This window comes from Salmo salar, chromosome ssa14 (genome assembly GCF_905237065.1).
Source record: "Salmo salar chromosome ssa14, Ssal_v3.1, whole genome shotgun sequence".
NCBI lineage: Eukaryota > Metazoa > Chordata > Actinopteri > Salmoniformes > Salmonidae > Salmo > Salmo salar.
The window spans coordinates 70,356,333-70,372,084 of NC_059455.1; the positions used below are offsets into that span (position 1 = coordinate 70,356,333).

General features: G+C 43.9%; 1 protein-coding gene across 1 annotated transcript in view; it reads left to right on the forward strand.

The window, feature by feature from the left end:
- The first annotated feature begins 636 nt into the window (after positions 1–636).
- Positions 637–15,752, forward strand: part of LOC106570232 (partitioning defective 6 homolog gamma) — a 42,893-nt gene continuing 27,777 nt past the window's right edge. Inside the window, exons 1-2 of the mRNA XM_014142331.2 lie at positions 637–1,062; positions 5,187–5,409. Of these exons, the coding sequence (XP_013997806.1) occupies positions 988–1,062; positions 5,187–5,409 (298 nt within the window). The 5' untranslated portion in view covers positions 637–987. The remainder of the gene's footprint in view (positions 1,063–5,186; positions 5,410–15,752) is intronic.

Consider the following 15,752-nt stretch of genomic DNA (forward strand, 5'->3'; position numbering starts at 1 on the left):
CATGATTTATAAACTAGGTTATTGTCAGAGATTGCTCTCAGTCAGATTGAATAGTTTGAAAATACTAGGCCCGAGTGAAAGTGCCTGTACACAGCCCTTAGTCATGGTATATTGTCCATATACCACAAACCCACAATGCGCCTTATTGCTATTATAAACTGATTACCAACATAAATAGAACAGTAAACTAGTATTTTTACATCATAGCCCTGGTATATTTAAGCAATAAGGCCTGGGGGGTATATTGCCATTGTACGAAGGCTAAGAGCTGTTCTTAGGGATGATGCAACTCGTCCATGAATGCGGATTGGCTGATATACCATGGGTATGACAAAACATGACTTTTTACTGTTCTAATTACGTTGGTAACCAGTTTATATTAGCAATATGGCACCTCAAGGGTTTGCGGTATATGGCCAATATTCCACTGCTAATGGCGGACTCCACATTGCATCCTGCTAAGAACAGCCCTTAGCCATGCTATATTTGCCATATACCACAAACACCTGAGGTGCCTTATTGCTATTATAAAGTGGTTTCCAACGTTTGCCACACCTCCTCGGCCATTATTGCATAATAATAATGAGATGTTTTTTTTTGTCATTGACAGTATTTTTATGGATTTCTATACACCGTGCTGGCCTCGCGTCCCTGGCGTCTCGGAGGACTGGTGTTTTGGGAGGGTTGAACGCTGAAAACATTCATGGAGGAGCTCGGTGATGTCATCTGAAAACTCACTCCCCCAAGTCAAACGCGCCGATTTGTTCTGTTCTTTTTTTTATTTTCGCCCTAGAGTTTCTCCAATGCGTCGCGGACCACAGCACAAAAGGTAGTCAAATAACGAGGTAGTCAAATAACTAAAGTTAAACTGTAGATCCGCTTTGCTGTCTAAACGACGTGGGACTAAGGGGGTTTGGCGACTGGACATAGAACCAAACAGCCCCTTTTCTGTGGGCGAGCGCGTCAACTTTTATTCGAACCCCAAAAATGAATCGGAGTTTAAATAAATCCCAATCTTCCCTGCAATACTTGGACTGCATCGCGGTTGAAGTGAAAAGCAAGGTAAGCAGACTACCCTATCGAATGCACCCATTTAGACACCATCGTGGCATTTTTTTCTCAAATTAGGCTAAACTACTTCACATACTCTGGAATGGGGTTTGCGGCAAAAGGGACTCGGGGGTGGTGGAGACTGCAGACCATACAACTACTTGTCTAGATTTGACCTGGCACATGTTATGGGAACTTGCACTCTCAACAATTAAGCCAGTTGTCTAAATGAACAATTGGTTGTAAACTGGTTTTCACAAGGCAACTTCTAGGGAAAAACCCCCTAAGGACTAATCATGTAAATCCTTATGCCATGGCAGCAGGATTTTTCACTACTGTCACGATTTTCTAGAAAAACTGGTTTTGCAATGAGGAAAGTCCTTTTTAAACGTGTTAATTATTAGAACGAAAGACTCCTGTTAATTTGCAAGAGAGTAAGTAGAGTCAAGACATGGATACTTTCTGAAACTACACTTTTGTTGTTGTTGTTGTTGTTGCTACTAAGTAACCTAGTTGACACTGACAGCGTGTGGATTTCAATAGCACCACGGCAATACACCGACCGACTTTACAATATATATCATAGCTGTGCTTTCTCAAACAAAAACATGCCAATACATGTCCTAACATCAATTGATTCAGTTATTTTAACAAATCTGTTCTCATTGTTACAAAACAACAATCTAGTCATCTATCGATTTGGGCCAGAAACGGTGTGTGTGTGTGTGTGTGTGTGTGTGAAGTATTCACAAAGATAGTGTACTGGGCTTTAATAGTCTTGTATTAGTGGACCGATATAGCCATCTGCAACTCCAGCCCCAAAATACTTTTCGCAGCAATGCCAAAAACCCGAGACATTCAGTGTTTTAGTTATTAGGACACGGATCTCTTGACCTGGTGGGGGTCTGACTCTATGTGAAGCTACCTCTTCCCCTCACACTGTAAACATCACTCTAAGTCTGGAGTATCTATCTGCCTGCCTGCCTGCCTGCCTGCCTGCCTGCCTGCCTGCCTGCCTACCAACAGACAGACAGACTGGTGATAAGATGAAAAGGTGCTGTTGAAACTGTTTGAGTGGAATAGATAAATTCAGATACTAGATCTCTAAACTACTGGCCCATGTCTTGCCTTTCCTCCATCCTGACATGTCAAGATATTGTACTGATAGTGTGTTCTTTTACTACTATGATATGTTGCTCAGGTTCCTCCATCATTCCTCCCTATCCTCCTCTTGTATAAGCAAGGTTTAAGATGGAACTGGAGTCTAGTGCATTTGCAGGTGTCGTGCACAGCCTGCCCACTTAGGCAGGTTGTATAATTTTTGTTGTGCAGTATTGGAATTTGTGGCTGGCTGTGTTTTGATGAAGGCTCAAGGCTCTCCTTGGTGAAGTGCATCATGGCACCATGCCCGCTGCAGAGCCAAGCCCCTCCGTTGTCTCAGAGGGCTGAGTGAGTATTCAGCCTAATTCAGAGTTAGTATTCAGCCTCACTCTAATTCATACCAGGGCTGGAATGCTGCTGACCCACTGTCTCTCTGTCTGTGGTGAAAGGAGGCCCTGTTTCAGGAGCCCGAGGAGAGAGTTAGGGGCCCCCCTTCTGGGCTCTCTCTCCTGGGAACCCCTTAAGGATCAAGCAGCTTTTTGTTTTGGGGTGTTTTAAAACACAACCTCGGACAGGTTGAGGGGGAAACTTTAGGAGAAATGTGTCATCGAGAGCCCTAGTGGGATGGGCTAGGTTGGGCAGGACTAAACGTGTCATCACAGAACTGTCTGTAGTAGTGATAGTGAGTCAGCCAGTGTCCTCTAGTGACACAACATCCATACTCACCATCACCACTCTATTCAGGCCTGTTGGAGTGTTACATCACCCAGGCACCACTACCTGATGGAGTGAGTCGGTATCCGTCTCCTGGGGATGTCATAAAGGGTTTTAGTTCCTGCTTCTCACTGACCCAGGATGAGAACCTGTTCTCAGGGGAATCGTTCTGTTTCTGACAACCCCAGACTACAACAGAACAGACTAGAACAACAGGGCTTCTCAAAGGCCAGCTGTGTTGCAGAGGGCTGGTTTGTCTCTGCAGCAGGTGTTATCTGCAGAGGTGTAAGATGATACTGTTAGCATGTCTTTTCTCACCCGACAGAATCTACCTCACCCTCTTCCCTCCCTCCCTCACCCATCATGGTTCATCTCTCAACCACTGGCATTTTCATCTCCATGCAAAACTGTCCACAGGTTAGCCGAGCAGGGTAGACTAACTGTCACACGGGAGAAACGTGATAAGACCGAAGCCGTTGGCGAGCTTAGACTAGCCTCCATGTCAGTCAGTGTGTTGGCCTAATGGTTGAGCAGTGTAGTCTGTACCTGTCTGGACCCGCTGACGTTCTGCTGTGGGGGGGTTCTTTGTTAGTGTGATGTATTACTTTCAGGTTTTGATTCAGATTTAGCTCATGGCCTTGTCTAGACTTGTAGCTGGCCCCTTTAGGGCCTTTTCAGTTTTAATACACAAGCTGTTCTAACAGCTCAGTCACATGGATGACACAGTAACCTACAAAAATGGGGGGGAATAAGGTGACGACCTACTTTCAACGACTAACATATCTAGCACTTCTAGAATTCTGTCTTTGAATCCATTTGATTTTATATTTTTCATAACTGTCATGTTAGGAGTTTTTTCACAAGACCGCATTAGCCCAGAAGCTGAGAGAGAACAGTCTGTCACAAACTCATCACTTATTGCTTAATGGAAGGCTCAATTGCCGATTTATTTTAGTGTGTGCTCATATGCGACTTTGCCTGTGTGTGTGTGTTTATTTGCGTTTGGCATCAGTATGAGTTGGATGGCACACCTGGCGTTGCACTGCCGCACCAACATGCTCCGATGATATTTAACATTGTAATGGCAGCCTTCATGACAGGCCCAGTCTAACAAAGGTCTCCCAGCAGTCTAACCCAGGCCTCCCTCTAGGACAAACTGCCATTCAGACCTTGGTCTCTGAGCAAATAATTACCGGACCATCGCAGAGTGCAGCACATCGCGCCACCATTCACAAATGACTGAGGTTGTAATGTGACAGTGCTATGTTGTAACGTGACAGTGCTATTGTCAGAGACAAAGCCTAGCTTGTTATGCAGGCCCAGTGCCCACGCATACAGTACTAGAGTTTCTACTGGCCGTGTCAGTCACATGACCACAGCTGTGACCCCTAGGTCAACCCAGCTGCTCTCCGTGGTGGTCCAGTCACACACACACACAATGACACGCCAGTACAGACAATCACGCCTCTAGGCATCCTGTCTGAGCAAACATTGTGTGTGTGTGTGCGCACGTGCAGTCAGTTTGTCCATATAATATTGCTCAGACAAAGACAGTGTAAAATTTTGTTCTGATGTTAACTGTGTTCGCGTCATCTCATCCAGATAGGCCGGTTTACTGCTGACTCATTCACCTGCATTGTTCCATTTTTGAAGTCTGTTGTCCAAATGGCACCCTGCTCCCTATATAGTGCAAGTGCACTACATTTGACCTGGGACCTTGGTCAACAGTAGTGGACTATATAGGGGAAAGGGTGCATTTGAGACAAGCCTAAACCTCCACTTCCCTCTGTTGCTTCAGTGGGATAAATCAAAGACCTGGGCGTCGCAGTCACATTGTAGCAATCTGGCTCAGTTTTTACGGGTGTCGTCACTTGTTACATTGTGTACACAGTTTTATATTGGTTAGACTGTCTGTGAAGGTCAGTATCATGTTGTTCAGATGTCGTGAATGAATATTGTGTCTGTCAGACAAAACAGAATTGGCACTCTGCCAATTCAATTCAGAACGTCATATAACCTTAGTGGTAGATTGTTCTCCAATGTGAATCCGTTGTAAATCACTTCTCTTCATACTTGCTGTAGGTTAAGTGTCCTGAAAAGGTCACCCTTACATGTTACATCTCTCAGTCTTGTGACACTGTGATTGCTTCGCTTTTTAGGACTCTTTTCCACCGAGGTTTATTTATGTCTTCCTATAAGTTTATAGGCCAGATCGATTAGATTGAGCCGACCTTCTACTTGAGTCTCAATCGGGGTTCAGTGCTGTGCTCTGTCACCCATAGCAACTCTTGCTAAGTCATCCCTATGTGTTGTCCCTGCAGTATGGAGCAGAGTTCCGGCGGTTCTCCGTGGACCGTGTCAAACCGGGGAAGTTCGAGGACTTCTATAAGCTCATCATGCACGTTCACCGCATCTCCAACATGGAGGTCATGATTGGCTACGCTGACATCCACGGAGACCTGCTGCCAATCAACAACGACGACAACTTCTGTAAGGCGGTGTCTACGGCCCACCCACTGCTCCGAGTCTTCATACAGAGACAAGGTGAGGAGGAGCTCGACTAGACCTGTATGGTGTTACACTTTTCTCTATCAACGACAACTGTTTTCTTTTACCTCGTCAGTGGTTATGGAATGAATAGGGTCTGATTTCTCACCACTAGCTGTCGGGATCCTTTTGTTTGCCTCACACTGGAGGGGTGGCTGTCCTGTACTGCTGGCCCTCTGTGTGTGTGTGTGTGTGTGTGTGTGTGTGTGTGTGTGTGTGTGTGTGTGTGTGTGTGTGTGTGTGTGTGTGTGTGTGTGTGTGTGTGTGTGTGTGTGTGTGTGTGTGTGTGTGTGGGGTTTAGTCCTGTGTGCTATCTTAAAGTGAAATGCATGCAGGCGAATGCAGCCAATAGAAAGAAGTCGATGGGAGCCAGTGTGCTGACATACCAGACATTACTGAGAACAAAAGCCCCGCTTGAATGAGAGGTTCCTCTCTGTGTAGGTCTGAGCTGAGTGCTGCTCATCCAAATGCAACACTCCTAAACACTGAATGGAAGCCCACCCCCCGTATACACAAGGCATGTGGAGGCTGCTTCCCCCTGTATACCAGGCATGGGGAGCCCACTGCAGCCGGCCCCAGCATACAACTGACTCCATCATTCATGTTTCATGTGAAATCCTCAGTGGAATGTTCACGTCATTGGCTGTGTTGTGTTTCCTGGTGTGCTGTCTCACTCCATACTGCTACAGTCCGTGTTATGACAATACTCCCACTGATTGTAATACAAGAGGCTGAACAAAGCGGGGTGTTATCATAGCACATTGCTGACACAAAGGATTTGTCTGTTGAAATGATGCCTCTCCAGTAGTCTATAATTTTATACAGAATGAAGAAGCCACAGGAAGATTATACACAGCCTCTACTAATAAAGAATGAAGGTTTTATTGGGTGTTTTGAAGAGTTAAGTAAAGATGGTGAAGTATTCATATGTGAGCGGCAGGGTAAGGGAACTTATTGCATTATAACTCATGGTGTAAGAATGAGTAGTATTTAGGGGATTTTGCTCTGTTGTTTCTTTGGGGATGAGTTAACATTCAGGAGCTGTGTATTGAGTAGAGGTCGGCCGATTAGGATTTTTCAACGCCGATACCGATTATTGGAGGACCAAAAAAAATGAAGCTGATACCGATTAATCGGCCGATTTTAATAATAATAAAAAAAAGGGGGAAATATAAAAGCAAATAAAGTAAAAAACATTAAATAAAAATACTAATAAAATTCATGAATAAAAAAAATTTACAAAAAATTTGAACAAAAAAAATACCATTTTGTAATAATGACTATTACAACAATACTGAATGAACACTTATTTTAACTTAATATAATACATCAATAAAATCAATTTAGCCTCAAATAAATAATGAAACATGTTCAATTTGGTTTAAATAATGCAAAAACAAAGTGTTGGAAAAATGCAATATGTGCCATGTAAGAAAGCTAACGTTTAAGTGCCTTGCTCAGAACATGGGAACATATGAAAGCTGGTGGTTCCTTTTGACATGAGTCTTCAATATTCCCAGGTAAGAAGTTTTAGGTTGTAGTTATTATAGGAATTATAGGACTATTTCTCTCTCTACGATTTGTATTTCATATACCTTTGACTATTGGATGTTCTTAGAGGCACTTTAGTATTGCCACTGTAACAGTATAGCTTCCGTCCCTCTCCTCGCTCCTACCTGGGCTCGAACCAGGAACACATCGACAACAGCCACCCTCGAAGCAGCGTTACCCATGTAGAGCAAGGGGAACAACTACTCCAAGTCTCAGAGCAAGTGACGTTTGAAATGCTATTAGCGCGCACCCGCTAACTAGCTAGCCATTTCACATCGGTTACACCAGCCTCATCTTGGGAGTTGACAGGCTTGAAGTCATAAACAGTGCAATGCATTGCGAAAGCTGCTGGCAAAACGCACGAAAGTGCTGTTTGAATGAATGCTTACGAGCCTGCTGGTGCCTACCACCGCGCAGTCAGACTGCTCTATCAAATCATAGACTTAATTATAATATAATAAACACACAGAAATACGAGCCTTAGGTCATTAATATGGTCGAATCCGGAAACTATCATCTCGAAAACACAAGGTTTTTTTCTATCAGTGAAATACGGAACCGGTCTGTATTTTATCTAACGGGTGGCATCCCTAAGTCTAAATATTCCTGTTACATTGCACAACCGTCAATGGTATGTCATAATTACGTACAATTCTGGCAAATTAGTTCGCAACTAGCCAGGCAATGAATTAACAGGCACCGCATCGATTATATGCAACGCAGGACACGTTAGATAAACTAGTAATATCATCAACCATGTGTAGTTAACTAGTGATTATGTTAAGATTGATAGTTTTTTATAAGATACGTTTAATGCTAGCTAGCAACTTACCTTGGCTTCTTGCTGCCCTCGCGTAACAGGTAGTCAGCCTGCCATGTAGGCTCCTCGTGGAGTGCAATGTAAGGCAGGTGGTTAGAGCGTTGGACTAGTAACCAGAAGGTTGCAAAAACGAATCCCCCCTGAACAAGGCAGTTAACCCCCGTTCCTAGGCCGTCATTGAAAATAAGAATGTGTTCTTAATCTGACTTGCCTAGTAAAGAAAAAAACGGCAAATCGGTGGCCAAAAATACCGATTGTTATGAAAACTTGAAATCGGCCATTCCGATTAATCGGTCGACCTCTAGTATTGAGGCCATTGTTCTACTAACTTCTAGTCACACAGGCAGGAATGCACCTCAGTATATCTGTGAGTAAATGGTCCCTGTGGTGACTAGCGCTGGGTCGTACCAGCCTACCAGTAGGGCACCAGGAGCACCGTGTTAACAAGCACCACAGGTTTCCCGTCCGTCACGCTGTCCAAGCGTCTCCGGACCACCCGGAGAACAATCCAGGCCTCTGTCAGAGACGGTCAGTAGTTAGAACAGGCCTCTCTCAGAGCCTCTCACAGAGACATTAGTTTGACTCAGAGTCACGACTCTGTCACTCGTATCCTATTCTAATGCAGTATGGGTCATCTGGACCTGCAGACTGACTGAACAAATACTTAACTAGACCTTAACCTCAGAGACAACAATGCTGCTCACAACAGCAACAGTCTTAAACATTCTTCTTCACTCTGTTTTGTGTGACCTCATACTTGGAGAAAGCTGGAAAGGAGATTATTTATGCAAAACACACCTCTGAGTGAAACTCTGGAATCGTTTTATAAGACTGAACAGAGCAGGTTCATTTCCCTGACAACGGCCCAGAACCCTTCACTGCCTGTCAGTTTATAGAGACTTCTCTCTCACCACATGAAATCTGACCCAGCCAATCAGAGTAGACATAAAGTCAGACAAGGCCCCAAGGGCCAGGTTAGGGGGGATAACTACATCGCCTCCATGGTCCACTGCCATGAGAAGGACCCATTGATGTGCTGCTGCACAGGTGCACATCACCCCTCCTCCTGGGATCCACGAAGACCCTCAGATCTCTGGGTAATGACTAATCTGAGTCCAGGGGGGTACTGAACCTGGAAGAGCCCCGCAGAGGTTCCACTTCCTCCTGGTTTACATTAGATTTTTTTGGGTACTTTTACCCCTTTCTCTCCCCAATTTTGTGGTATTTAATTGGTAGTTAGTCTTGTCCCATCGCTGAAACTCCCGTGCAGACTCAGAAGAGGCGACGGTCGAGATACATGCGTCCTCCGAAACACAACCCTCCCAAGCCGCACTGCTTCTTGACACACTGCTCGCTTAACCCGGAAGCCAGCCGCACCAATGTGTCGGAGGAAACACAGTACAACTTGTGACCGGCCCGCCACGAGCCACTAGAGTGCGATGGGACAAGGACATCCCGGTCGGCAAAACCCTCCCCTTAAACCGCTGCAGCACTCAGGAGGCCCCTCCTGGTTTAATTCGAACTCTTCCCCCCCAACTACCTTTCCCAACCCCCCCGTATGAGTGTGGGGACCTTGCTGCTGCTCTTACAATGTTGTCTCTCTCTGACTGGTAACAAGGCCTGTCGTTAGTGTAGAGGAATCAGTCAGTAGCCACATGCATCGGTGCAGCTGGCTTTCACCCGTCCTGCCTGTGTTGTCCATTGTTCAGTGAGTTGAGGTAGGATGATCAACTCAGACTGAGTGGGAGAGGCTTTAGGATCTTTCTCCACCTGCTATTATACAATATTTTCCTGTAAAACTGGGAGATCCAGGAAGTTGGAATAATTCCCTGATGTCATTTCCTAGCTCATCCTGTTACTGGAGCCACGTCTGTTTTGCAAACTAATGATCAATAAACTGCCGAGATGCTGAAGCTGTGGCCTCGACTAGTAATCTGGTCACGGAGGAAGAACAATATTAGGACTGTCCTGTAGACGTATAGAGCATAGACAGTGGGGAACTCTGGAACAGTCTATTCTAGTGTATGACTGTTACAGTTCGGGAGCTGGGGAAGATGCAACAGGAGTATAAGGACAGAGGAAAAATAGTTTGTGGAAAGCAGGCCTGTATTCAGGCTCCCTGCCTGAGACAGTGTGTGGGTGTGATTGTAGCTTTCCAGACATGGGGCCCTGCTGGTCACTCACATTAGCTCTGGGTCAGAGAGCTGTAGTGGGCCAGCTTTGTGTGGCCTCCATGGCACTGCAGTGGTGGAGCTTTAGGTTGGGTCTGAAATGTCACCCTATTCACTATATAGTCCACTGCTTTTGAAGAGGGTCATATAGGGTCACAGGCTTTAGTCTTTAGACCAGCTCTGGCCTGACAACTTCTAATGTAGCCCAAGCTGATGATAATGTCTGCATAGGGTTATTAAGGTTCAACATGTGAATTGTAACTTTTAATTGAAATTGATTCTAATTGCATTATAAATACAGAATGAAATAGCTGGCACACATGGTTTTCGTCAGGGGTAGGCAATAGATTCAGCTGCAGGCTGAATTCTTTTTTTTGTAAGTATTTTTTTAAAGTATTTCTTTTTCAGAGGGAATTGTCTGAGGGCCGGAACATAATTAGAATAAATTGACCAGAACTAAGGCCAAAAACAAATGTTATTTGAAAATAACAATTTCATACAGTTCCTTCAGGAAATATTCACACCCCTTGACCTTTTCCACATTTTGTTGTGTTGGAAAGTGGCATTAAAATGAATTTAATTGTCACTTTTTGTCAATGATCTACACAAAATACTCTTAATGTCCACGTGGAAGAGAAATTATAACATTAAAACAAAACACTATCTTCATTAGATAAGTATTCAACCTCCTCAGTCAATACATGTTAGAATCATTTTTGACGGTGATTACAGCTGTGAGTCTTTCTGGGTAAGTCTAAGCTTTTCACACCTGAATTGTGCAACATTTGCCCATTATTCTTTTCAAAATTCGTCAAGTGTTGTCAAATTGGTTGTTGATCATTGCTAGACAACCATTTTCAGGTTTAGCCATAGATTTTCAAGCAGATTTTCAAACGGATTTAATTCCAAACTGTAACTCGGCCACTCAAGAACATTCAATGTCTTCTTGGTAAGCTCCAGCGTAGATTTAGCCTTGTGTTTTAGGTTATTGTCCTGCTGAAAAATTTAATTCATCTCCCAGTGTCTGGTGGAAAGCAGACTGAACCAGGTTTTCCTCTAGTATTTTGCCTGTGCTTAGCTCCATTCTGTTTTATCCTGAAACTCCCCAGTCCTTAACGATTACAAGCATACCCATAACATGATGAAGTCACCACAGTTGATGAAAATATGGAGAGTGGTACTCAGTAATGTGTTGTATTGATTTTGACCCAAACATAACATGTTGTATGCAGGACAAAAACTTAATTGCTTTGCCATATTTTTTGCAGTATAACTTAGTGCCTTGTTGCAAACAGAATGCATGTTTTGTAGTATTTTTATTCTGTACAGGCTTCCTTTTCAATGTCATTTAGGTTAGTATTGTGAAGTAACTACAATGTTGTTGATCCATCCTCCTATCACAGCCATTAAACTATGTAACTGTTTTAAAGTCACCATTGGCCTCATGAGTTTGGAAGGATGCCTGTATCTTTGTAGTGACTAGGTGTATTGATAGACCATCCAAAGTGTAATTAATAACTTCACCTTGCTCAAAGGGATATTCAATGTCTGTTTTCACATTTTTACCCATCTACCAATAGATGCCCTTCTTTCTTTGCAAGCCATTGGAAAAGCACCCTAGTCTTTGTGGTTGAATCTGTTTGAAATTCACCACTCAACTGAGGGACCTTACAATTATCTGTGGAGTACAGAGATAGTCATTCAAAATTCATGTTAAACACTATCGTTGCACACACTGTCCATGCAACTTATGTGGCTTGTTATGGAAATGTTTAATTCTGAACTTATTTCAGCTTGCCATAACAAAGGGTTTAGTACTGTTTTATTCAAGACATTTCAGATTTTCATTTTCTATTAATTTGTACAATTTTGGAAAACATAATTCCTCTTTGACATTATGGGGTATTGTGTGTGTGTGTGTGTAGGCAGGTGACAAAATCTTAATCCATTTTTATATTCAAACAACATGTGGAAAAAGACAAGGGGTATGAATACTTTCTGAAGGCACTGTACCTTGATTACATATAGACACGATCACGTCTAGTTTTTTTTATTTGTGTGAATACTTGAACAGATTTCCTGAATTTAAACTGTTGATATTTTTTGGGGACCAAAATAAAAATCACTCGTGGGCCAGTTTTGGCACATGGGCCACCTGTTGCCAACCACTGGTATACAAGCAAAGCATAGATGGGTTTTTATTGTTTTGTGTTGGGACAATTCCACGGAAGTGGAATTACGCATTGACTCAGTTCTTTCACTTAAATGTATGCCAACCAAAAACCATTAATTTCTAAATTTAACAAACCATACAACTCTATGCACAAGGACTACTTGTAACAATTTCCACAAACATTTATAAAAACAAATTTTAATGGAAAAACTGTGCAGATGAAAACTTGTCACAGAATTACGGTAAAGTCTCCCTCAGGTTTTTGTTTGGCATACATTTTAAAATCTGAGTGTCAGAGCAGTTCTGTAACCGTGGAATTACCCATACCTTTTTTTTAAGACTTTTTTTCTTCTGGTAGATGTTTTCTAAGAGCCCTTATGCATCTTATCCAGAAATCAAAGCCTTTACTAATGCCACATTTTTTAAGATGGAAAATGCTTGAAAAATGTATTTGTGCCTTAATTTCCCCAAAATATAGACTTCGCTTTCATTTGACACCCAATTCGACATGCTCCTATGAACTTCTCATGTTGGTGCTCATGGGTCCTTTCAGATGGAAGTGCCCATAGGCAGAAATTAGGAACGCATTTCACTTAAGATGTTACTGGGGTGCCACACAGACAACATACGTTTGCCTTAGGGGGATTCATTAACCTCAATTTTCAGGTACAGCCAACTGTTGTTTTTTCTGGTTGAAAGCACTGCTTGTTTGATGTACCTGAATCCCCCCCCAGTGCACATAATTAATTAAAACAAACAGTCATGTAGAGTTAGAAAATGTAATGTTGAATGTGCTCCATCAGAATCCAACCTTCAACTACACTAATGTAGCAGACTTCCTGCCTTTAACCAAGCAAAATACATTACTTCTTTTTTCACACTAGTTTTGGGGGGAATGTTGTTTTTGAAGACAATGCCAGCGCCGAACACCGACTAAACTTTAAACAGACGACGACAGCCCCTCTTTCGCAAAACCCCCAGTTGAAATAAATACTGGGAAGTTGGGAGCGAGGAGGTGGGTGATTTTTAGGCCAAGGTCGTCGCAGTGTGGCCTGTTTTAACATGTGGTGTTATGTGTACATAACCTCAGTAACCTTCTGGAACCTCACCTGTGACAACTAGAGACAGGTAATGGTGTTAGCCAAAACAGTGGCTCTGTTACTCAGTACAAACCCACAGGACCGACTGTCAGAAGGAAACAGCTTTGTCCAAGTTTGTCTCTTAGTTTCACTTAATTTGGCAAGGATCATAGTGAACAAATTGGTATTATTGTTTTTACTGCTTTGAATTGGAATCGAGTTGTTTTCACAACAGACGTTCAGGGAAAGTGTTATTGTAATTGTAGACTCTATTTGAAGTATAAATCTGTTGAGGAATAAAACTTGGCATGGTCTGAATAGAGGAATGTCATTCACACTGCAACAGAACCCTGCCGTGGGGCGCTGTCTGGACTGGACTGATTATATAGTGAACCGGCTGCTTTGTTGTATTTCTGTCGTTACTAAACAAAGTGGGGTGGTGCTTTACTAAGCATTGAAACAAACAACCCTCTCCAGTACGTATAAGTTAATTCCCCAGAGAGGATGTGACTCCAGACCAGAGTATTGAAGAGAGCCAGTCTGTCAATTCTACAGAAAGCTGAGCCCAGACTGCAGACTGTATCACGACGTAGAGAAAGCCCCAACTGACAAATAGTCTTCCAGATGAGATCTAATTGAGTCGAAGTCATAACGACATAGAACTTTCATCAGTATTGCCATTTTAGATTTGAGTTGTATCCAAAGTTAATCTTCTGTGAAATGTTTCTTAGGTATGTGACTAATAGTCATTGGCTGCAACTTACAAAACATCCCGACCGACTTGCCTGTAGCTTCGCTGCACTATTAGTCTGTCATTGCATCCCTCCTTTGTACGCTGGGTGTTGTTTGTGTTTTTCTACCACCACAGCAGCCAGCCGCGGGGTACCGGCTGAACATCTGGTCCACCCAGACTCCTCATTACCACAGGGCTTCTGAGAACTCCCCCCTGGAACAGGAACACTTTGTGTTACCACTCCCATTGCACTGCAGTCTCCTCCTGAAGAGAGACCCGCATGGCAGATGTTTCACCTCTCCACCAGTGTTGTGTAAAAAGCTGTGTCCCCTGAGCATTTTAAACCAGGGTGTAGAGTCATTTAGCATCAGCCCTTTATCCACCCCCAGTCAGAACAGTGACAGCAGAGCAGGCTTAGGGATGTCACTCCCGTGCTGAGATCGGATTAGATGTCTGATTTTAGTTTAATGTAATATTTATTCATGCAAGAATTCCTTTCTCCTCCTCTCCTGGCCTTATGTCAGTATACAACCTTCATGCTGCCTGGTCAGAGGACTGCAGCATCCCTTGTATTATCGGCCATGGGAATGCATTAACTGTGCTGTTGACTTGTTTTATTGTCCATCTCTTGCTCAGATTTCAGGGATAAACGCCTGGTTCTGTTTGGGATAGAGTGGTTATGAAACGGGAAATGTATGTGCCGGGCCACATGTTGCTCTGGACAAACAGACAGGCTCTTGAAAGGGGAGGAAGAGAACCAGCTGTCAGTAACCCCTCTGCCCCTCCACTTCCACCACTCCGCTCCCCAGTGTGGGGTTTCTTTCCTCTCACTCTGGTGAAAGTGCTGAAGCTGACAGAATGACAGTTCAGAGAAAGTCTGAAAGAGGGAGAACCGAAAGGGAGAGAAAGGCGTCTGCAGGTTTAGGCTAGTCCAGTCTGCTGTGGTTCTGTTATTCCTCTGTCAGACATCAGACAGCCCTGTCTGGGTCATTGGTAATCCCAGTCATATCCAGAGAGGAGACAGCCTGAGCAGCACAGCACTATGCTGGACCATTAACTCCCAGAGAGGGGGGACACTGGCTGGCTGAACACACCTACATGCTGTTCATAGAAATAGTTTCTGCCTTCCTGTAGGTTGTTACAGCAGTTGTTTTGAAGGGGGATGATTGGCCTGGCTGGCCGGTCTGTGTTTGGCTTCCCTCTGCAGTATATTTGGTTATTCTGCCTGCTTCCCGTAGTAGGCTGTCCTGTGTGTGTTCCTGGACCATGCCAAGTGTATCTACACTACGGTGGTATGCTGGCCTGACCAGAGCAGTTAAAAGTGGTGTGTGTGTGTGTGTGTGGTCGTTTCCTCCTGTGGTCCTCACAGAGAGTGCAGTAGTTGGAGTGTGATGGAGCTGTGGCTGCCTGCTAGGAGCAGCATGAAGGGTTAGCACCATGCCTGATTGGGGCTGGCCCTCTGTCTGCCTCAGGCTGCCTGTTCTGTTGTAGCAGGACTATTATGAACAGTTTTTAGATGGGCCCTAAATGAACCCACTTGTTTGGGTGTCAGTCATGCCACACCACTCGCTCTTCCAGATACAGTAGTTTAGTTCACCCAAGCAAGCTTTTTCCATGACTTCCCCTGTTTGTGTCTTGGTGTTTGGTGGTATTTGTAGTTTAGTGGTTGTTTGTGGAGTCAGTATACGATCATGGCAATAACACAGCAGCTTGTTGTTCAGGAGCTTCACAGGAGAGGGGAGGATGGTTGGGAGGAGAGGGGAGGATGGTTGGGAGGAGAGGGGAGGATGGTTGGGAGGAGAGGGGAGGATGG